This window comes from Notolabrus celidotus, chromosome 16, assembly GCF_009762535.1.
Source record: "Notolabrus celidotus isolate fNotCel1 chromosome 16, fNotCel1.pri, whole genome shotgun sequence".
In the NCBI taxonomy this organism is placed as follows: Eukaryota; Metazoa; Chordata; class Actinopteri; order Labriformes; family Labridae; genus Notolabrus; species Notolabrus celidotus.
Genome location: NC_048287.1, coordinates 7,265,427 through 7,289,059, shown reverse-complemented (window position 1 = coordinate 7,289,059; position 23,633 = coordinate 7,265,427). Strand labels below are relative to the sequence as shown.

The following is a 23,633-nucleotide window of genomic DNA, read 5'->3' as shown; positions in this document are numbered from 1 at the left end:
ATTAAGGCCACCTTATAGAAAAAATAAGGAGATTTCGAAATTGAAAAAATACATTTACCATAATAATAATAAAGTCGAAAGATTAGTCTTTGGTTAACTTGATGTTACTTTGAAGGAACACATCAGAAGAGCATCTACCTGAACTAATACAGCAAACATGGAGCATCCTGGGAAATCACATTTTTGTGTTGGTTTCATAAATAACTCAATCTTTTGGCGCATCAGCAGAATCAGGATTCTGAATCAATTGTGTAAGGAAGTGTTCGTTCTGAAAAGGGGAGAAGGTTAATAAGCAGCCTGTGCAAGATTTTTCAGCACTTTCTATCATAGCTGGTGAGTTTAACTCCACAAGATGATCCACGCTATTCATTTTAGTGCAGGCAGCTGGCTGCTCCTCTGATATCTGTTGATTTAGCATACAAAGTGATCAACCAAAGCCTGTTAATACAACTTCTTTCTTGTTAAACTAGAACTTAAGTTTTCAAATTTAGTCCTGTAAATGTACAACTTCTTTCTTGTAAATTTTCAGCTTTAATTCAAAAAATGTAATAATTTATTTCTGTAAATGTATGCCATTATTCTTGTAAATTTACAGCTTTATTCCTGTAATTTGTTGGCTTTATTCTTGAAAATTAATAACTTTATTAATATTAATAAACTACTTTATTCTTGTAAATTAAAATTGTATTATTGTAAATTTTTGGCTTTATTCCTGGAAATGTACTGCGATATTTTTCCATAAATTCACAACTTTATCCTTGAAAATTAAAGATTTTACTCTTGTAAATGTATGACTTTATTCTTGTAAATTTATGGCTTTATTTTTTATTATTATTAACTTATTTCATTGTAAATGTACTACTCTAATCCTGTGAATTAACAATTTTTTTCTCATAAATGTACTTCATTATTCTTGTTAATGTATGCCATTATTCTTCAAAATGTACAACTTAATTGTTGTTCATGGATGCCTTTATTCCTGTAAATTTACAACTTTAATCTCATAAATTTACAAAGTTGTTCACAGAAATTAACAGCTTTATTTTGTAAATCAAACAACTTTATTTTGTAAATCAAACAACTTTATTCCTGTAAATTAAGGCCTTAATTCTAATAAATGAATGACTTCATTCTACAAATTCTGAATTATTTTGTATTCCTTCATTCTGGCCCTAATCCTTGTCGATTTTTCAATCCTATTCATACAAAGATGGAATTTCTATGCGTTTTATATTTTTCACAGAGCATTACAGATTTGTATCACTAAAAATAACACACATCTGAACATTTTAGAAATGTTAAATATCATTAACTTCAGAATCAACAATTTTGGACCTAACACACATCCTAAACAGAAATGGATGGATATGTATAAAATCAATCCTAATGCCTCACAAACAGTGTGTGGGATGTTTTTATCTATCCATCAAAAATATGAGATGTTTAGTGAGTTTGTAGTTATTCCTCATTTGGAACCGAGGGTCCATGTGGAAATAAAAAAGGATGTCCTGTACCATTTTTTTGGGAGTAAAATTTGTGTTATGATTTCAGCTGATTGAGACAAAAGTGACTCAACTAAGGTCAGCATGCTGCAGTGAGACAAACAACCACCGCCATCCTCACAGGCTCATTGCTGAGTAAGTAATAATATTAATAATAAAGCCATTTCAGACGTGCAGGAGGTTAAAACTCCTAACAGGATTTATTTTCAGTGGAAGTCCTCAGGGACCACTGACCCTGAAAGTGTACAACGATGGATTACTCGCGTCTATAACCGTGCCAAAACACAAAACAGCCTCATAATTCACACTGTGAGGACCAGAGTGCAGCGCAGCATGCAGTGTTACGGCTCTGGCAGAGCGCCCGGGAGGAGCCTGGCAGAGCTGGAGAGCCGTACTGAGACACCTGGACAAGAACAGGTACGGGACCAAACACTGGAGCACAGGCTGATTTTTTTACTGCAAGGGATTGAATCATCTAATCACTGGATTGACTGCTAATCAGCTGCACAGATAGAGGCTGTATTAATCACATCAGGGACAGATGAGGCTATAGATGACAAAGTCCAGTTTGTCTTTGTGTGTGTGGTAGTTACATCAGACTGATTGTTGTTAGAAAGAGACCTGAGTCTAATACGGCTGATTCAATAAAGGAATGTAGTTATGTGATTATAGCTTCTTCACTTCCGCAGGTTAAAACCACTCACAATCACTTAAATCACTGAAACATAAGCAACTAAAAACAATCGCCTCTTTAAAGCAAGATGAACAAATGAAGGAGTAGAGGGGCAAACACTGAACTCAGTGAACCTGCAGAGGAGAGCCAGAGAACTGAGGCTGCCAACACCAAGCTACACGGAGAAAGAGAGACAGACAGAGAGTGTTTGTGCAAATACACTGATCAACAGGCAATAACTGGACAAATGAACAAAGCCTGTTTGAAAGTAACCACTAAGGCCTTTGACAGCACGAGTTAATCACGAGTATGGAGCCTGACCACAGGAGGAGAGTTCCTCAGCGACATAACAGACAGATGACGACAGACTAACACCGGCTCACGCTGTCTGGGTCCACAACAGTTACAGCGGCATGCTCTGCCATTTTCATATGAAGTGGACCGCCCTACAATAAACCTGATTTGGATTCTGTTTGGAGAATACAAGAGTCAGCTGAGGTTATAGAACACTCTTGAAAACAAATCTGCCTTTCTTCACAGTCCTGTAAGACGTCTTCAGAGTTTAGGACAGAAATCAAAGACCTCAGACTGAGAAGTTTTGAGCTTTTTGCAAGCTTCACTGCGGCGCGTAAAGCGAAGATCTGAGAGAATGAAAAACTTTTCTGATGCACTCTGCAGGAAGAGAGACTGCAGGATGGAAGATGAAAAGAGAGGCTGCTAATGACTAAGACAGAGAAGACAGGCAAACAGGCAGAGAATCAGTGTGGGAGGCTGGCAAGAGAGAAAACACTGCAACGTGGGCTAAAGCTTGTCCAGAGTTAACTCGTCCTCCTACCACCTCCCGCTCTCCGTCTAAAATACTCTGCTGCTGACCTACTTCCCTTTCCACCGGGCTCTGATTCCTCTGCCAAGGATCCATCTGGTGTCCCGTACTGAAGGTGACACTGCACGTATGCAAACAAGTGTGTAGGCTGAGCAGGAATACATCTCACTGCTGAACTCTGACATTTCACAGATACACTCACATTTGTGTAGTAGTGCAGTCGACCTACTTTCCTGCTTACAGAGTGGGAGAGCTGACTGTACTTCTGATGTTCGTATTTTTATTTGTAAGTTTATTAAAACTGGCACACTCAGATCACAAAATCTGTAGTTGTCTGTAATGACACAGTGATACTGAGAGAACCGCTGAGTATTAGCTTTAGTGAGGAAGGTGAATCTAATGAGCTTGAAGGGAACAAAGATCTGGCAGGTCAAACTACTGTGGCATTAGCATTAGCTTCATTATCCACACTAACTTTGTTGCAGTGTTAACTCCAAAGAGAAGGTTTGGTTGGTTGAAGGTTGCAAGACTGAGGTCGGAGGCAAAAATTCATGAAAAGAAAAAAAAAACTTGGATCAGTGAATTTATGTTCCTAAGAACTGTGATGTTTAATAACATTTCTAAATAAATACATCAAGCTACCTATGTTGTCTGGTTTCACATGAAACCTGGAGGCAGCCTGCAGAAGCTAAGGAGTCCCTGTTTAAAGCGTACAGCAGAAGTAAAAAGTGTGTGTCTGTGTGTGTGTGTGTGTGTGTGTGTGTGCGTGCGTGCGTGCGTGCGTGCGTGCGTGCGTGCGTGCGTGCGTGCGTGCGTGCGTGCGTGCGTGCGTGCGTGCGTGCGTGCGTGCGTGTGTGTCATATTTTATGGGCTCAATGTATGCATTTTTTATTTGTGTGATATTCTGATATGTTGGTCCATGTCTATGTTTGTTTATTTATACTCTTGTGATGTATTGTTGTTTTCATTGTCATGCTATCATGATGTGTTGTTTCCATCTGTTATTTTATTAATCTTTTGTTATGAACTCTGTTTTGACCTGCCGGGGACTACGGATGAAAATTAGCCTCATGGCCAACTCTGGCACATTTCATGCGATGCTGTATGTTCATTCATATGCACTGTCCCTTTAAATAAATAAATAAATAAATAAATAAATAAATAAATAAATAAATGAATAAATAAATAAATAAATAAATGAATACATAAATAAATAAATAAATAAATGAATAAATACATAAATAAATAAATACATAAATAAATAAATAAATACATAAATAAATAAATAAATAAATAAATAAATAAATAAATAAATAAGCAGGTTTACAGTCTGATACTATAAACAAACATGGGGATGCACCACATTTATGTATACTCCACACCGTACAGAGTGTCAGCTGTGCCTCTCATTATGCAAAACTCATAATCTTTATATCTTTGAAATTGCTGCGTTTTGAAAAAATTCACCCTCCATACAGTGCGTGCGGATCGAGAAATTAGCTATCCAGACTAAAGTCGTTTTTTGTACCAGGCTGTAAACATGTTTATTTCTGCTGTAAAGATTGACTTCTTTGAATTGGTGTGTATGTGGTTTCAGGTACTCCCCAAGCCAGCCTCAAGTGGACACTGGAGGAAATGCAGTTTTAGCACTTCAGCATTGGCTTCAATTATTGTGGTCAGAGGTTGCTGCTTGATTTCAAATCAACTTTAAAAAGTTATTTTGGTCGCATAATAGTATGAAAGTCAAAATGACACTGTGGTGGATAAGGAGAGTATAAAGTTATGATTGAATATTTAAAGACATGCCATGAACATAAAGCAGATCTGAGGGAATGATTCTCGTTTGTTGTCTGCTGCAGGTTTGTGTTTGTCTCATTGGACCAGCACAGGTCGGGGAGGGGGAGGGTTCAAATTGATGAACAGGAAGTTCTCAAAGTTCAAACATCCTGTAGTGCTAATGAACTGTTAAAGCTACAGATCCACAATGTTTCCACATGATGATTGATCGATTTGTCTCCTGATAAATCTGACAGCATCTGACATGTGTGAATGTTTCAGCTGATTTATGCTACAATGGTTTTTTTTTATTCACACAAAGAAATCTGCATCAAAAATGAACCGAATGTTTCCAGATTACTGAGGACACCCTCTAACCCACAGCAAGCTGTCGTATTTATAGTAATGAACACACAGGAGAGCGCTAACATGGTTCAGACCTGAGAAAAAGAGGACACTCCCACTCAGGAGACACACAGATAGGAGAGAGGAAGACAGGGGGAACATTTGCAAAGCAGCGACACATTAAATAAATGGAAAACACTGAGTGAGAGTTTGGGAGTGCATTTTTCTGAGCGGTGAGTCATCTCATTTATAACGCTGCAAATCAAAGCAGCCTTCAACACGCACGCTAACAACATTGTGAGCCGACAGAGAGCTTCACTTTACCTTATCGAGAGCTTCCCGCTCCAACAGATCCTGCACCGCCAACAACTTGATGCTGCAACAGAGAGAGAGAGAGGAAGAGGTTTACATTTACATATTTATTACACCACACTAAATGAACATAAAGCCTCTTAAAGTGACCCTACGTGTTACATTCACACACACCGGATTAGCGTTGGTTAATGCTGCACTACTGTACTTTTCATACTGCAGGCTTTTTCGTGCACCCTCATCGTCTTGCACATTCCTGCACATTTTGTTCAACTGTTCACATGTTCAGACTGTAAACATGTTTATTTCTGCTGCAAAGATTGGCTTTTTTAAAATTTGTGTGTATGTGGATTCTGGTACTTCTAAAGACAGCCTCAAGCAGACACTCAAAAAACTGCAGTTTTTAACACTTCTGCATTGGCCTCATGTCGTCATGGTGTAGGTCTCTGTTGCTTCGTCCGCCATCATGTTGCAAACATTTCACTCAGGCTTTCACAGCACTTTTTATGTAATGTCCTGCCTCTGCGACTCACCTCCCTCTCCTGTTCCCACCCTCGTCATCCCTCAGGTAAAACTCCACGCTTAAATGATGTGTGAGCAAGCAACTTTGGAAAACTCTGGATGCAGAGCTCCAGCAAATTTCAAGACAATGACAGGTGTGCATATATGAAAAAGACAGAGTGGATGTTACTCTGCTGTGGATGTTTTTTCTCTTTGAAAAGAACCACGACAAAGTGACAGTCTTTTTCACGGAATTAACAACTTTATTTTTGTAAATGTATTTACAGTTAATTCTGATAAATTATCGACTTCATTCTACAAAATCCTGATTTATATTTTAATGCCTTAATTCTGGTCCTAATCCCCCATTTTTTCAATCACATTCATGCAAAGATGGAACTCTGAACTCATTTAGGACACAATATGAAGATGTTTGTCTAAAGTACAGGAAGAAAAAAGCTCTGCATGATAATGAAAAAGAAAGTGAAGTTTCTGTCCAACGGCCTGGATAGAAACACACCTACCACTACTGGTCATAACAGATACAGGTGCTTCTACCCAAACTGGATCCTCCAGATTACAAAAACACATCCCCTCGGAGAGAATTGAAAGCTTTTTCAAACTGGCAGAGAGCTGAGAAAATCTGATGGAGTCTTACTGAGGGTGTTTGGAGCTGGTGTCCTAAATCCTATCTGCCAACACGTTATTGCTGTGTGAAGGAGGGCCTTTACAGCCCAATAAACATTTATCTGTTTACCTTTAAATGATTTTCCAGACCAACAGTCAGCACAATAAAAAGTAATACATTTCCTGGCTGTGCTTGGCTCTGACGAGGAAGTGCTTTGCCGTGCAATTTGTGACTGAAGTGAGGAAAGCTTTCCTCAGTACTTCATTCGGATTACGGTCTTTTTCAAGAAGAGAATTAACTCAGTTCTCCAAAGCGAGTTGACACTGGCAATCTTTTATTCTGAGCTTTTTATTATATTAGAGGCGAAGGTGAAACAGTTCAGCTCCACTGAGTTACATAAGGCTTTATTCTCATGCACACTGGTCTCAGTCTGCATTAACATATGCTAAACTGATTCTCCGTGGTGCAACTCGATGAAAAGAAGTTGGAGGCAAAGCTTTGACCGCGTTCACCTCTAACCTACTAATCCAAAATCAACCACACAGAAAATCTCATTGCATAACCGGCTTTTCTATTAGTGAGGAGCTGCTGGGCCTTACAGGAGCTCTGTTACCACTCTGCACCGTGCAGCCGGGGCACAGTGACCTGCACCAGCTGCATGTGTAATGAAATCAGGCAGCACTTGTGGAGAACATAGAGGGGTTACAACACAAGTCCTACACATGGCTGTACACGTCATGGTGTAAAGACTGCAAAGGGCAAATTCAGCTATGATGAGAGCACCTCCTGCCCTCATGGACTCAGCGACTGGAGGATTAAGTTACACAGCATGCAGGTCATCCAGTCTGCAGAAGCTCGTTTGCATGCAGAGATAATTTATCACATAACATGTTGTCTAACAACCTGTCGCGTACAGCAGTGAGTGTGTTGAGACCATGGACGGAGTCTCAGTGATGTCACCCACTGGTTTCTGGAGAGGCGATATAACGCCCAAAGATACTTCTTATCCGAAATGCTGACTCAACCTTGACGGATCGATCTGGAATCAGGCAAAGAGATGGAGCTGAGGAAGCCAGATACAACGCGCCCACCTTTCAGTCCACTCAGCTTAGTTATGCCTAATCATTGCCCGGCTCTCTTACTGATCTTCCGGTTGTATAAGATGCTTGACTCTGATTCGTCAAAACCACTTGACAACGGTTATTAACTTTCACTAACATGCGCAACCCCAGAGACAAACTGATCACACATCATGTCAAATCAATCCACGGAAAAAAGTTCAGACACATTTAGCTTCTGCTTGTTGACACCATAGACCGTAAGGTGAGGAAGAATATTAGTGTCCGTTAGCATCAAAACAATGTGGCTAAAACGTTAGTTTCCGTTAGCATGCTAAATCAGCATGCTACAGACATATTCATCTCGGATCCTGTCCATCAATATTGGCAAGAAATAGAAAAATGAGAAAAGAAACTTAAACCATGAGTGGTGGTGATGATAGCAGCAGGGTTCAAAGTTGTGACATTAGTTTCTTTTTAAAGGTGTGTGAACCGCAGAGCTCAGAGAAGAAGGAGAGCTGAATGAGGACAGTTTCATGTTCAATCCACCGCAACAGGCAGAGAAGAATCCATCACCATGGAATGATAACTGATGTGGTATCTTTTAAAAACTGTTAACATAAATCATTTTAAATCAATAAAATAATCTTTTAATCAATGTTTTTTTTTGCCAATGTGTTTGTATTTTAAGTTAGTAGCTGGGTAATAAGCAGGACATTGTGTGGTTTGCAGGTTTTCATGGGAAATCCTGACAGGGTGAGACAAGACAGGTTATTTATGCTTCTTTGTTATCCTGCTTTCTTGATAGTCATCCAGCTGTGTTGAACATTTGATTCTGATTGGTCAAACCTAGAAAATGACCAAAAAAAATTTCAGATTAAGTGTACTTTAAAAAAAATTGAGTCGGCCTGCGCTCATGAGGATGATGTCAGCCTCCTCTTTTCTGAATAACATTTTTCTATCCTAATCGATGGCATGTCCAATCTTAAACAGTTAACATTACGTTTTAGATTTCTGTTCATTATTTTTAACAGTAAACATTTATTTACCTGTATAAATAAATTATCTTTAGATCAATACTTGTCAAACTGTATCTCAAAGGCTCATTTTTCCTCTACGAATATGAACAGAGCCTTCTGTCTATACACGTCTTCATGAGTAAGGTGTGAGCAAAATGTCTCCGCAACACCATCAATCACACGCTGAGTATTATCCCTGCATGCTAACAAAAGACCAGTAAGCACTATCTTTATGCTAAACAGACACTCCCTCATTGACTGTGACTGGAATAAGAATCAATTACAGCAGCTGCTGATACATATTCAGGAGGCCACAGTCAGTACAGTGGGTGAAGGATAAAGAGGCTTAGAGGTGAAAATGGATCTGAGAGTGAGGAAATCTCTGAGCCTCTTAAGACACTTCAGACTGAACGTCCTCTCTGGGGTCACACTTGTGCTTCTGAGTGCTTTCAGTGCATTTAAAGGTAAAGTGTTGTTATTTTTAACCTGGGTCCATCCTTTTTTGTACATATTTTCTGGTTTAAACAACTAATTAGTACTAAAAGTTTTGATACGCCCAGAGCTGCAAATGCTTCAAAGTAATCCCTATAGACGTATACCTTCGATGCATGTCCACAATTGTGTTTTTTCCAGAGGAAATAAAAGTATTTCAAAACGCAAGTCTTACTTATGCATATTTTGGGGTCTAAAAGACAAACGGCCAAATACCCCCGGATCTGTGTCCGATCTGTCTCCGATCTGTCACGGCACCAGAGTTTATAGGTTTGTATTCCAGTCAATGTGTTAACTTCCACTGGATCCGCTCTGTTGCGGTAAGCCGGAGCACGACGCATCAATCTCAACAGAGCAGATCAGGTGGGGCAGGAAGTCAGACACCAAAACAAAATGAAAACATCAGAATAAAACACTCTGTGTTATCACCAGATCATATTTCACTTAACTACAACAACAAACCGTCATGATGAGCCGAGCCAGGCCTGGAGTCAACAGGTCAGAGGTTTTCAGAGGACCAGAAAGACAACATGGATAAAGAGAGGAGGAGGAGAATCCTTGATTCAGTAATTACAGCAGGAAAACCTCAGTCACATGACTCCAGAGGTCCTGCTCCATGCTGCATTCTGAAAACGCAACTGGTGGGTGTTGACGGATGAGAGAGCACAGACCCGGACTGTAACAGATCAGAGATGGAGCGGATACGGATCTGGTGGAAGTCCCCGGTAAGGGGTACGTAAAGCATCTGAAAGCGTTACAGAAAGGATCCTGACAGAGAACGTTTGTTATAGGAAGGTACTCAACAAAGTCACACAATTCGAAAAACTTAATGGATAGAGTCAGAGGTAGACCAGCTCCTCCTGTGTTCTGATATTTTTTTATTGTCAGTGAAGTTTGATGGCTAAATTTGAATCCAGATATTGAATGACCTCCTCAGATCACAGCTAAAACAGCCCGGACCTGAGGAGACGTGGACTCTACTAGACCTCTGAAGGTCTCCACTCCATCTCTCCATGTTTTTCTTCCCTCATTAAATTGGGAAAAGGGGAGGTAGAGTGTACAGTCTATCTATCCCCATCTATCTTCATGGTTGGGTTGAAGGAGACATTAGAGGACATGCGATCAGTTACATAACTTATCAATAGAGCATAAATATCCAGATATAGGCACAGTGGGATGGTTTCGTCACTGTGCGCTTATCATTTGATAAGAGCACAGGTACCTCATGTTTATATGAAAACATGTCTGTGTTCTGACACCTTTCTGTCAGAACCAGTGTTCACTGTTTCAGCAGTTTAAGCTTCAGTAGCTCTTCTGTTGGATCAGATCACATACACTGAGTCTTGGCTTTCCATGACCTTGTCACCGGTTCAATGGTTCCCTTCCTTGAACCTGTTTTGGTAAATACTGACCCTTCAGACTGGGAACACCCCACAGGAGCTCCAGTTTAGGAGATAGTCTGACCCAGTCGTCTAACAGTTTGGCCATGCTAAGAGTCGCTCACATCCTTACACTCATTCATTTTTCCTGCTTCAACCCTTCAACCTCAAGGGCAAAATATGGACATGCTGCCTAACCTTATTGTCACAAAGCAGCATCATTTCACAATAGACTGATGTTTGTAGAGATTATTTTCTTACATTGGTTTTGCAGAACTCTATTTAGAAACTGAGCAGCAGCAACAAAACTTTACCTTTCACTTTCTTGTCAGTCTGTCAGTTTTTCCTGCACCACCTGTCTGAACAGCCTCAGGTTACATAACACTGAGAGCTGCTGAGATCACAGGAGAAACTTTGTTGCCTGAGATCAGCGAGGGCACAGATCCTGTTTTCAGAACAAACAGGCCTGCAGTCACACAAACAATAGACCCCCCTCCTCCTCCTCCTCTTTTAAAGGTGTGATCACTCTGCACCATGAAAGAAACCCTCACAGAGCTTCTCTCTTGCTGGCCCAGATCCTGATCCTCCCGCTTCTGCTGGCAAGGATTCAACCCCCATCGCTCCCTGTGCTGACCCGAGGTTCAGCCGTGTCATCAGGACGAGAAGGAGAGCGCTGACTCAGAGAGGAGCGCTCTGAATGTTCCTCTTCTGCTGTGTCTACAGGAGATAATCCTGACGCACATCACAAGAGGAAGAGGTGAAAAGACGCAGAGACACACAGAGGAGCAGAAACACAAACACTGTCGCTGAGGAAGTGAGTTTCTCAAATCTACGCAAACAGACCTCCATAAAGCTAAAACAGAGTCTGCTCCAGAATATGTCGGATTAAAGAAAGTCTGAGGCCCAGACACAATGTTATATAACCAGAGGTGACGAGCTGCAGCAGCAGAGACCTTGAACATAAATAAAGTCTCTGAGGATTTACTGAATGAGGAGAAGACTCCGGGCTGAAGTTCACCAAAGTACACACACTCACAGGACAAATTCAAGTCTCACTGGGTACTTTTACTTGCTCGGTTTAACAGCTTTTAAATCCAATATGTCCAACTTTCATGGACAGAGGTGCACAAATATACAGATACTATTCATACGGCAAGTAAATGTTTGCAAGACAGGACATTGTGAGGTGAAGCTGCAAGTATTCAGTAAAATTAATTAGTTTAATGTTACTTTTATAGTTTTGTAAGGCTGTTTTGCAAATGTACATTTTCAGAAAGGAGGGCACCTGTTCTACAAATGTACAGTCCGACTGTATTTTCAGCATTTAAAAACGTAAGGAACCTTTTCAAGCACTGAAAGTAAAGCCAGTTGATTTCTTTTTCACAATTATTCTACAGATATCTCTGTTTTTTTATACTGGCTAGTGAAGATATGTAATAAAGCATGTCAAATTGGGGATTAGGCAGCCTAAAGTTCATCCGAATCAATAAAAGGATAAAAATGATAACTTTATTATTACCCCTTTTCTTACTTATCACCCGGTTGTGTTAAATACTTGATCCTGATTAGTCAAAGCCCCATAACAAATGAGGAACTGGTTAGTATAGTAGGAACACTGCCAGGGACGACCTGATAACCAGAAAGTCAATCTGTCTAAAGGAGTATGAGGTTTTCTGTTGTTGACCGTGCGGCAAAAAACTTTACTTTCCGATAGCATCAATAAAAGACATGGAGGATGTTTTACTCGATCTTTTCTCAGAGAGCACAAAACTTTAGATTGGTTGTTAATGTCTGCACACTCCGCAGCAGAGGAAAGAAGACTGGAGGAGGGAAACTGTGCAGAAAGGAGCGAGGGATGCTAAAACATACAATGAGCTGAGAGACGAGAGAAGAAAACAGACATGAAGCAAAAACAAACCTCAACTGAACCAAAAGAAAAGTCACGAGGAAGAGGACGTTAGAGAGGTGCTGCTGTTATTTTCTGCATCTGATAAGAATTATGATGAACAAACGCTAATGTTTAGACTTTACGAGGATGGAAATGCTACGATTAATGTTAATTTAACTTCAAGTAAGCCGATGAGAATGCCATCGCAATGTAGTATTTCTTTTTTTAGCTTCTTAAATAAATAATTTGTAATAATAAAACAACATCTTCATCACTTCTTAGTGTCAGCTTGTGTGTACATTTAGTTGCTGGGCAATAAGCAGGATAATGTATAGTGAGCAGGTGATTAAGAATCTTTTGAAGGGGTCAAGACCCCTCCTTATCCCAGCCTCTGTATTTCACGCTGACCCACTGATCTCTTCTCTCCCTCCACTCCCTTTAGTATTTCTCAGGTGATGTGTCTCTTTTCAGCTGATTAAAGCTAAGTGGGATTTCTCTCAGCAGGGATAGAGACAGTTTGATTTGTGTCTGCAGGAGACGAACGAGCACAGATCAGTTTTGTTAAGTAAAAGAAACTGGTTTTGGGAGCGCTGTGTTGGCCTAAAGGACTCCTGGCTGGCAGGACATGCTGGGTAATGCCCCTAACTCAATGTCCACCCACAATAAAATGCTGCGCTGATGGAAATTTCCACATGATCACCCAACACCCTGCGTCAGCTCTGCACAGACCTCCACAGCACCGGAGCTGGCCTCGACCCCGCTGGATTCCTGTAGTGAAACGGAGCACTGTGCACTATTTTCACTGAGAATGTGAGTGTGTTTATGTGTGTGTGTGTGTGTGTGTGTGTGTGTGTGTGTGTGTGTGTGTGTGTGTGTGTCTCTGATGGGTCTGCCAGGCCGTGATAGGATTAAACCAGTGTGTGATGCTGCTTGTCTCATAATACAGGCCTGCTGCAGACCACAGATGTTGTGTAAATCATTGTAACAGCTGCACTGAGCCTCAGCAGGCAGATTAGGAACCACACACATGCAGACTGAGATGTGCTCAGTGTCTGTCTCTGACTGAGGCTCTGCTGTGGGTGGAAATTAATTTGGTGTTATCACAGATCCTGGGCTGTGTGTCGCCCCTTTCACTCAATACAAGCTCCTCGAACAGTGTTTCTGAAATAAGTAAGATGATGTGGAATGATTACTGACAGCCTTTAAGGTTTAGCATTCTTACTGCCAGTGTTTAAAAGGTGTCAAAGAAACAGTTCAACATTTTGTTTTCTGTCCAAGAGATTGAAGAGAGGATTGATAGACTGTTGTCAATCATCTCATTCTCAGGAAAAGCATTACAGCATGTTTGCTGAGACTTAAACTAGTTCTTAGAAATGTTCGGGCTGCCCAACATTTGGAGCTACTGACATTTTTCTGGTACATTACACTGCATTGACCTAAATATGAGAAAGTCTATTTTCCTTGAACTATATCTGAAAAGTGCAACCGTCTTTGATTCAGGTCTGAACTTCTTAAAGTCAATTCAGTCGGGACCACTCTCGTTATAAGTTATATTTGGCAGTATGGCTCTGTTCTGGGAGCTCCCTGCCCTTCCATGTGCCTACGTGGATTGATAAAGCCTGAAGTGGGGAGAACACACCTCTCCTCTTTTTCATGTGCATACATGAAAAACCAAGGCAGAGAGAGCAGCAGCAAGGTACAGAGCAGAGTGAGCATCAGCGACGATACATATGACACTGGTGAAATCAGACACAGCAGAAAGGATGAGCTGGGGTGGAGGAGGGTTGTAAAGCAGTTTGCAGGGGGAGCAGCAATAGAAGGCAGACTGAGGCAGTTTAAATACACTGATCATTTTGATATTTGCCAACTGGATGCTTCAATGTGATCAGCTGAGCTGTCAGCTGATAGGGGCTGGGGTTAAGAGCAGCTGATGCTCTGTGAGCCGAGCTGGACTTTGAGGCCTGCCTGAACTAACGCACCTTGTCTATAAAGTGAGTAATGATGATGATGATGATGATGATGATGATGATGATGATGATATAAATTTATATCAGAGTTTGAAATGTGTCTTACGTCAAAGCTGCTACATTTGCCATTTAAGTGAACCTCTCGTGACTGAGGCCAGCTGTCACTGACAACTCCAGCACCAGGGGGATGAAAGGCGGAGAGACACGGTGATCGTCCAGGACTAAGTGCCTCAAAATGTGGGCGGAGTTATGATGCTGATTCCAAGATAATGGTTATGAATGCAGGAGAGACATTAAACAGCTTTCACTGAACTGAAATATGGAGTCACAGAGTGTGATAGCTGTAGATGGGGAGCCCAAAAAGACTGTCTTAAAAATGAAATCCTACTGTGGTCATAAAAGAGGACGCTTCAAGAGACTGACAGGAGGGTGTGTGTCCAGATCACAAGTATGCCCGTTACCAGAGTCCTCATCCAGCTGAAGGCCTTGGTGATCACCATGGATGTTACATATTGATGTTTTTAACTGAGACGGGTGGACTAATAACTAACACTCTACAGTTTGTTTGACTTTTTATGGTATTAATGATCAATGCAGGCACCACAAGGGCTTCATTTACACATGTTGCAGGAGCCATAAATGATTTGAAGGTGTGTGTACTTTTGATATTCAGGGTAGGTTATTGTTTGTGTATTTCATGGTGTTATTTTTGTTGTTTGTTTATGATATGGTTTGTTGTGTGGTCACGTTGATTAGGTAAATAGCGGGTCATATGTTAGGGGCGGGGATATTCTATTCATTTAAGCTACCTGTTTCCTTTTGTTTGGAGTTAGAGAGAGAGGGTGAGCTGGGTCTCCATATTTTTTGTTCACCGCTGTGTTTGTTTGATCTCTTTAATTATCAGTTTTGTGCATGTTGTCGTGAATTGATTATTTTTTTAGTTATTAAATTGTTAAACGTATTTTTTGGATATCAGTGATTTTTTTTGCTTCAGTTACTAGGTCCAATCTCAGTCTCTGAGCTGCTTTTTACTCTTTGGAGTTGCTACACATGTGATCACATTTTAATAAATTTAAAGGCACTGAAAATATGAAAAGTGTTAAAACAACATACTTTTTTTATTCAATGTGTTTCCACCATCATTCTTTTTATTTACCTTTTCTTTAGAAAAACAAGATCTGGTCTTCAAAAAGTATTTTTCTGAAAATCAGTCTTGGATAGGTGGTTGTCTTTTCTACTCAGATCACTACGATAATTGACGAGAATCCTTTCCTTAACCTAACACACCTGTTGCTGGTGTATGACACAGACATGGTTTGTTGTAGACTAAACAAAGGGGCAACATTTCAGTGTTTTGCTACAAGCCGTGCAAGTACTGGGAAATAAAGGTGCATTACGTAGCTCTTCAGTGTGCTAAAGGTGATTAACTGTGTTGTTCTTGAACTTTATTAACCCTGTTATAAATGCCCAACGTGCACAAGTCGTCTCTGTGCTGTAGATAAGAAGGAGACATTCACTCAAAGCTGATTTGGAAATCTCTTGTTGTGTTATGTCTCTGCTGCTGTCTGGATGTTACTCAGTGTGACTGTCTGTCTGACTGTGACAGAGCTGTTATGTAATACGTGTCCATTAAAAGCGTTAGATTGGCTTTAGGGGAGAAAGTTCTCCGTCTGCTCAGGCGGAGGACTAAAAGCATCCAGACTTTATGATAATTCAGTTGTATTAATAGAATAAAAAGCTTTATGTAACTGCAGCCGGTCATAGGCGTGTCAGCAGAGCAATAAAAAGCTAAACAAGGAGCTGAAGCAGATCTGATTAAGTGGTGATATAATTAACAAGAGAGCGATGACGGCAGCTGCCATCTGCCTGCCTGTCACTCAAACACCAGAAACACTTCACCAGTAAATCATTAGTAAGTAATTGGCTGTACTGGCTGAAGAAGGGAACCCAGCCGGCAGAGCAAGACTCGATTAGCCACCTCTGCTAACAACATGAAGGAGATCTAGATGTATGAGATTTAAACGTGAGTGTATTCTGAAGGTTTTATTCCTCTCTCATTGTTTCCGCATTTCAGATACACGCTCTGTTTCGTGCTTGGGTTCCTTCTGCAGAATAAATGACTCATCCATCAGATACAAAGCTGAGTAATCAGTAAGCAAACAAAACCTCAAACAACCCAAAGAAACCACAATCCATCACGAGACTGCTGTGAGGATCGAAATCTCACTCTGGTGTCTTGCTTTTTTTTCATCAAGTTTTAAGTTGAAACTCTCCCCCGTGTGTGTGTGAAGTCAGCAGACCATCATCAGAGCTGTCAGCAAGGTCAAAGGTTGAAAACAAAACGTCATCCTGACCTGACTGAGATGGAAAAGTAGGAACGACAACAACCAGAAACCTCACGGCTTTAAAGTTCAGCCTTTTCAGTCAGCTCAGGTTTTACCAACATGGTTTAAACTAAGAGATTCTTTCTCCTCCAGCCCGGCTACAACGAGAAGAATCAAGTCGTCTCTAAATACAGCTCACAGTCATGATGAAAGACTTGGGTGTTCAAAATCTACACAAATTTGATCATCAAATTGGTTCAATGTAGTTCCCTGATCGTCCACGGGGGGTGCCCTTAAAAGCCAAATAATCCCCATTAGAGTCCAGATCAAAATGCCTGTTTTTACGGCAGAGATAAACACGAGTTTGGTCTCCATCGCTCATTTCTTTATTCTCAGAAACTCAGCTCCACATCTATGCCTGTTTCCAAATCAGCCATAAATTACTTGGAGTCAGCATTTCCATCTTTGGGCTTCATACCACCTCATCAGAAACTAACAGATGATGAAACTATGTTGTTTCTTTTGACAGTCTTTGGTGTTAATTTAACCAAAGCAGCCGACCAATCAGCCCAGGACTCAGCGTCACACAAAGCATTTCTTATCTGACGTCCATCGTGCAGGTAAAACATGAAACCTGTGCAGGCTGATGGAGGAGTTTCTTGTGCTCAGGATTCTTCACTGTGTGAGTGTTAAAGCTGTCACACTGTTTGCCTCTCTGTCTTTAACAGTTTGGAGAACAGAAGAGAGGATGGGTGTTGTTTGCTGCACAAAGTTCTTGCTTCTTGCAGAGTGGAAGTTGCACAGTACGACACGTTGGTGCACCGTTGAAAAAGTGAAGGTTAAGTCTAACAAGGACCCCTAAAGCAGGTTTGACAGCTCTGAATCATATCCACTCACACCTCCTCCTTGTACTATATTAACCCTGCTAATTGAAGGAAGTGTCATCCCTCTCACTTCCCAAAAGTCCTCGTGTACGTGTGTGTGTGTGTGTGTGTGTGTGTGTGTGTGTGTGTGTGTGTGTGTGTGTGTGTGTGTGTGTGTGTGTGAGTGAGTCTGACTAACAGCTGCCTGATTACTAACATCAGCAGGCTCAGTTTGCTGTGTAACCTTTGTTAAACAGGAGTTCAATGAACTCTAGTAGCTCTCTGCTGGAGCCTGGAGGGGAGCCAGGAAGTGTGTAAACTCAGCCTGGATCTTGTGATAGCTCACACAGTGGAGACAGAGCGCTGTGCAAACACACACACACACACACACATACACACACACATACACACACACACACATACATACACACACACACACACACACACACACACACACACACACACACACACACACACACACACACACACACACACACACACACACACACACACACACACACACACACACACACACACACACACACACACACACACCACATCTCCTCCCACATAACAATGATCCCTACAGTATCTCCATCAGGGCTGTTACCCTTCACAGGAACACAGGACGCGGTGGAGGATTATGACAGGGTGGGTGTTTTTGGTAGGAGATGGAAAAGGGGACGCAGGGCTAAGACGGCGCCAAAGCTAATCAGGCATCTCTAATCAAAACAAACAACAGACGCTCTTTGTACAAATTGATCAGTCATGTCAGGCTGCAGGGTTTACCAAAGGCAGTTTGCACTGGGTGTGGTTCATGTATCAGTAAACAGTGATGATTTAAAACCACTCATAAGAACAAAACGACACACACACCTCCGTCCAGATATGAGTTAACGAGCAGTCGAGACCTGTGCCAGCAGAGCCTGAGTCAACATGGATGGTCTGAGTCGAGGTCAGAAGAAGATGGAACAAAGTCGGCAGCACGATACATCACAGTTCGAATATAGAGCACAATACACCCATCACAGAGTCTGAAATTATAGCAATGCTACACAAACAAGCAACACTTTCTCATCCAGCATGTGTAGATTTTTCTCCAGCTTTTCAAACATGAAGAACATCAGATCGACTATAAGACATGAAAACTTTGAGCTAATGAGCCATAATGCTTTAATGCTCTACTACCTGGATGTAAACAAGCACAGGTGATGGATGTCATCTCGTAGTGTGGTGTGGTTTGTCAGTACGTTATGGACGTTGGTGCTAGATCTACTAGTGTTAGCCAAGCTTAAGAAAACCTATCTAATATTGTTCACCTGCAGACCCTGTAATCCTGTGTTTGGCTGCTGAAGAAAAGTAATGGTTGGCCTAATGGTTCAGTTGCACGCTCATGTAGCGGATGGCCCGGGTTCGAATCACGCCCATGGCCTCCTTCCCGCATGTCATTCCCCTTCTCTCTTCCAGTTTCCTACACTATCCACTGTCTTCTCCTCTATAAAGTAAAAGGAGGAAAAGCCACCCCAAAAAAAGAAAACTACTGAGCATTTACAGAGCTGTTTGCATCTTATAGGTGTTTTAATCAAGGAGGAATGAGAACAGGACCCAGTTTTGAAATACTGGGTCATCACTTTCAAACTCCCACATCTTTTAATTTTCCCTGTTGTTTAAATTTTTAAATCCATATTTCTCTATTCCTACAAAGATTCATGAGTCATTTTAAGAGTTACCACTGAGTGCTTTTATTGCATGGCCTTGGGATACAGTTATTGCATTTCACTGCCTGCCTCTATGAGTGTGCAGAATATAAAGATCTTGAATACTGAATCTTAAATCCTGCTTACAATTACCAAACTTTCAAATGAGGCTTGTTGTGGCAGCATCCCCTAACTGCTAGGGTTGATCATACATTGAAGAGACTAATGCATGTTTGTATAACTAGCAGGCTTGACTACTGTAACGCTCTCCTTACTGGTCTTTCAAAGAATACAATAAACCAACTGCAACTTATACAGAATGCAGCAGCCTGAGTTTTAACAAAGACCAGAAGGATAGCACACATTACACCTGTTTTAATGTCTTCACACTGGCTCTCTGTTTCTTTTCATATAGGTATTAAAATTATTTTACTAGTTTTTAAGTCGCTGCATGGCCTCACACCAGACTACATCTCAGAGATGCTTTTAGAGTATGAACCAGGAAGGCCTCTCAGATCCTTTGGCTCCTCTCTTTCAGCTGTTCCTCAGAGAAGAACAGAAACTTTAAGTGGCGCTGCTTTCAGCCACGACGCTCTGAGACGATGGAACAGCCTGCAGGAGGGTCTGAGAGGAGCTGATGGAGATATTGAGACTTTTAAAAGGTTAATTAAAGGCCTGTCTACTTCGTCTGGATTTTGTGAAGGATTTTCTTATAACTTCTTTTAATCTATCATTTTAATGTCATTTTATATTTACTTAAACTTTCTATTTATTTTTAAATGTTTATTTTGTATTATCTTTTTACTATTTTTATTGCTATTTTGGTGCTTACACTTTTATCATTTCCCTTTTTTAATTGTGTTAACTTTTTATGTTTTATCTTTTATTTACTTTTTTCCTAACCAGTGCTCTTTGTTGTTTATTTATATACATTTGATTGCAATCATATCTTCTAAATCCATTTCTGCTTCATGTTTAGTCATGTAAGCACTTTGAATTTCATTTGATTTGTATGAAAGGTGCTCTATAAATAAAGCTTAAATGATTGATTGATTGAGGACACTGATACAACAGCAAACACAGTTTGAGATGTAACTACATGTACTGCAGTATCACCCTCCCGTAACCCTCCTTCCCCCCTCCTCCTTTCCAAGCAGGCCAGGGCTCACCACCAAAGCAGAGAACCGCACAGCTCCAGGCGCTTTAACCGTTACCTGGTGCCAGCAGCCTGTGAGAAAAGCTGGTCACACCCTCCTCATGATGTGTGAAAGCTGAACACAGAAGAACTAAGGAACACGTGATCCCAAAGAGTCGATGCCTCGAACATCGTTTCACGCTGAGCCATCCGAGTCCTGAGCTTGTTCTCATGAATCCTATTGAATTGATCTGGTTACTCATTGACAGCGGAGGCTGACAGTGAAGCGTTGTCCTCAGAGTTTATCTCAGGTGGATTAACCTGGATTCACAGAAGGCCTGTTTTTACTGTTATCTGCACTCAGGTCAAAAGAACTCTCTCTGCTCTCTCTCAGTTTTCTGAACAAGCAGGACCTTGTGGAGGATTCACAGTGGTTGCATCACATTCACAGCTTGTCTCTAACAGGTTTGGCCCAGAAACCGGCTGCTGTTATGTTAAGGAAGGCGCACAATCAGAATTGTACGACTTGATTCAACCTTGCATCTTAATCATACTGGTTTTGTAGGCCGCGGGCTTTCACTCTTCTTGACATGACAATGGTTTTACTAGAAACACTTAGACCGCCTGAGCCGGGATGTAAAGCTTATGCAAAGTAAATGTGAGGAAACAGCTGTGTCATGAGGCTTTAGATTGCTCAGCTTACAGAGGATTAAACCTACAGCCGGTCTGAAACTCAGAGGCCTGATTACAACCTGTGGCTCTGCTCTTACTAAACGTAGAATGGCATAGTTTTAAATGTATTTTGTCTAAATATGTAAAATGTTGAATAATGTTAAGGCAGTCCTCCAGCTGATTTGTGTCATCAGAAACATGCTGAGATGTCTGCAGAGTAAAAAATCTGCACAATGGAAGGGTGTCCTGTAAAAGTGCATCCTCTCCCAATTAATATTCTTAGTGTCTGACAACATTACAGAGAGGATCCCTACTGAGCCAGACCTTTATATAGAGAGTAAGAATATATTTTATCACCACATCACTAGAGCCACCAAAGTCCTCTGACAAAAACAGTCATTAACCTCAGAGAACTGGAGTTTCTCTTTCCTACCTGATTGCTGAGTTTTTGTGAATCTTTGTTCTAAATATTTAAAGGCTACAGATACACACACATGCATGTCATATTATCAAATAACTGCACCATAATAATAATATCAAACCTAAATAAAGAAAGAACTAAATCACTGGTCTGTTCTTTTTTATAAAACAGTTCATAACTTGCTTCCCTCTTATTCATGTCAGTCCATTCATTTGAGGAATGCTGGAAGCGACACTCTTCACTCTGTGACCCGTTCACAAGACTTATTTTTGCTTTCTGTCTCCAGAGTGCGTCTTGAAATGGAGACAGAGGGTTTTAGGTAAGCTGCTCCTGCAGACTGGAATCTGCTGCATGGTCTGGGTCTGAGAGAGCAGACTGAAGGTGTCAGAGGAAGATGTTGTGGATGCTTTGATTGATGCACTTCTGTCATGTGATCCAGGATGTGTTTACATTTCCTGGTTAAATACATTTTAATATTTAAAATTTAAATAAAAAACTAACTTCAGTCCACAATCAGCACATTGTAATATTAGGTTGGATGTGTGCCCAAGATTTAGGACTATAAATACATTTCAATGTTGTGATCTTTTCCATCTTGTGTTTAAAACTTCATTCACCTCAGTAGTTTTATCAGTCAGTCATAAAAATGTTTGATGTGCCTCTTATTAAATACTATTTTTGTGGCCAACAGACCCTTCAGAGCCTTGCCCTATTCCGAGCAGCTCCTTACCTCCCCAGGACTGGTCCACAATTTTACATCTGAGACTGCCTCATCACATAAATCCAGCAGCTAATTGTCTGTAATCATGAACTTCATGAATGAAAGCAGGGATGTCTGAAAGTTGTACTCACTCGTTCTCCAGCAGGGTCATGCACACCACCTCTTTGACCCCCGGGTTGTTAGCCTTGTCGCAGGAGCAGCCCTGCAGGCTCCAGGTGGCGATCCGCACCACGGGCTTCCCGTCCCGCAGGCCGGACGGAGGCTCCACGTTGGGCCGCACGGAGATGATCTGGGTCGGTCCTCCTGGGGGGAGGTCCAGGTCGTCGCTCATGATGCTAAAAGAGGTCGGGCTAGGGTGAGACTTAGTGGTACAGGTGAGTCCTCCGTTGGTGTTGGTGGACGGCGCCCTGGAGCGCTCCACGAACACCTGGAAGCGGATTTTGTCCAGCAGAGAGCTGTTGATGTGGTTTACCCGCACCAGGTCCTCGATGCTCTTAAACGGACCGTGCTCGGCCCGGTACGCCACGATGTTCTTGGCTATCTTCTCCGTGATGCCCCTGATACTCATGAGCTGTGCCGGGGTGGCGGTGTTAATGTTCATGCCGGTGCTGGACTGGTGGTCCAGGTCTTTGCGCAGGGAGGACGGGGAGTGCTGGGACGAGCTGGTCCTGCTAGAGACGCATATTTCCAGTTTGATCACCTCCAGTTTGGTGGCTCCGATACCGCTCACCAGAGCCAAGTCCTCCACCTTCTTAAAGCCGCCGATACAGTCCCGGTACTCCACGATGTTCTGCGCAACAGTGCGGTTGACTCCCGGTAGAGTCATGAGCTCCTCCTCGGTGGCGGTGTTGATGTTGAGTCGCTCCTGGTTCACCAGGATGTTGCTAAAGTTGCACGCAGCGCTGAATTTGCGCTTGCCGCAGCTGAAGTCTGTGGGGTCCTTGGGGATGGAGCGGTGGCAGCCCAGACTCCCACCCATGGCTCCGGAGGGTCACCTGCGGGGGATCAGAAAGGCGCAGCGGGCGTGGGCAGACAGCGGGCCACGGCGGAGAGAAGAAGCTGAAAGAGGAGCAGCATGCAGAGCAGAGAGGTGACGGTCACACAGGTTCACGAGCAGGTATCACCTTTACTCTGCCACTGGCCGGTTTGTTATCAATGATATCAGATACGCACCACAGCAGTCCTCCTCAGTCCAGCTACATGCTGCACTCACCGGGTCCTCGCACAGCCTCTGTCCGGACGTGTGTGTGAGTCCTCTGCGGGGATCGGAGCAGGATAAACGGGCTCCTCTGTAAACTTTGCCCTCCAGCTGTGTGATGTGCGACTGTCCACAGGTCGGCCTCCACACGCGCTCATCTGACAGTGACAAGCTCACGTCGATTCAAACCATAATCCCCACGCGCGTCAAGACGCACAAACTCAGACTAGAAACACCGG

General features: G+C 41.9%; 1 protein-coding gene across 2 annotated transcripts in view; it reads right to left on the bottom strand.

Annotated features, from left to right (window-relative positions):
* The window catches only part of eepd1 (endonuclease/exonuclease/phosphatase family domain containing 1), a 34,238-nt gene extending 10,605 nt beyond the window's left edge, over positions 1 to 23,633 (bottom strand). Inside the window, exons 1-3 of one of the 2 annotated variants that reach the window (XM_034705601.1) lie at positions 23,370 to 23,633; positions 22,328 to 23,255; positions 5,444 to 5,495 (exon numbers count right to left, since the gene is read on the bottom strand). In XM_034705601.1, the coding sequence (XP_034561492.1) occupies positions 5,444 to 5,495; positions 22,328 to 23,175 (900 nt within the window). In that variant the 5' untranslated portion in view covers positions 23,176 to 23,255; positions 23,370 to 23,633. The remainder of the gene's footprint in view (positions 1 to 5,443; positions 5,496 to 22,327; positions 23,256 to 23,369) is intronic. The other variant, XM_034705602.1, reaches the window with a different exon arrangement.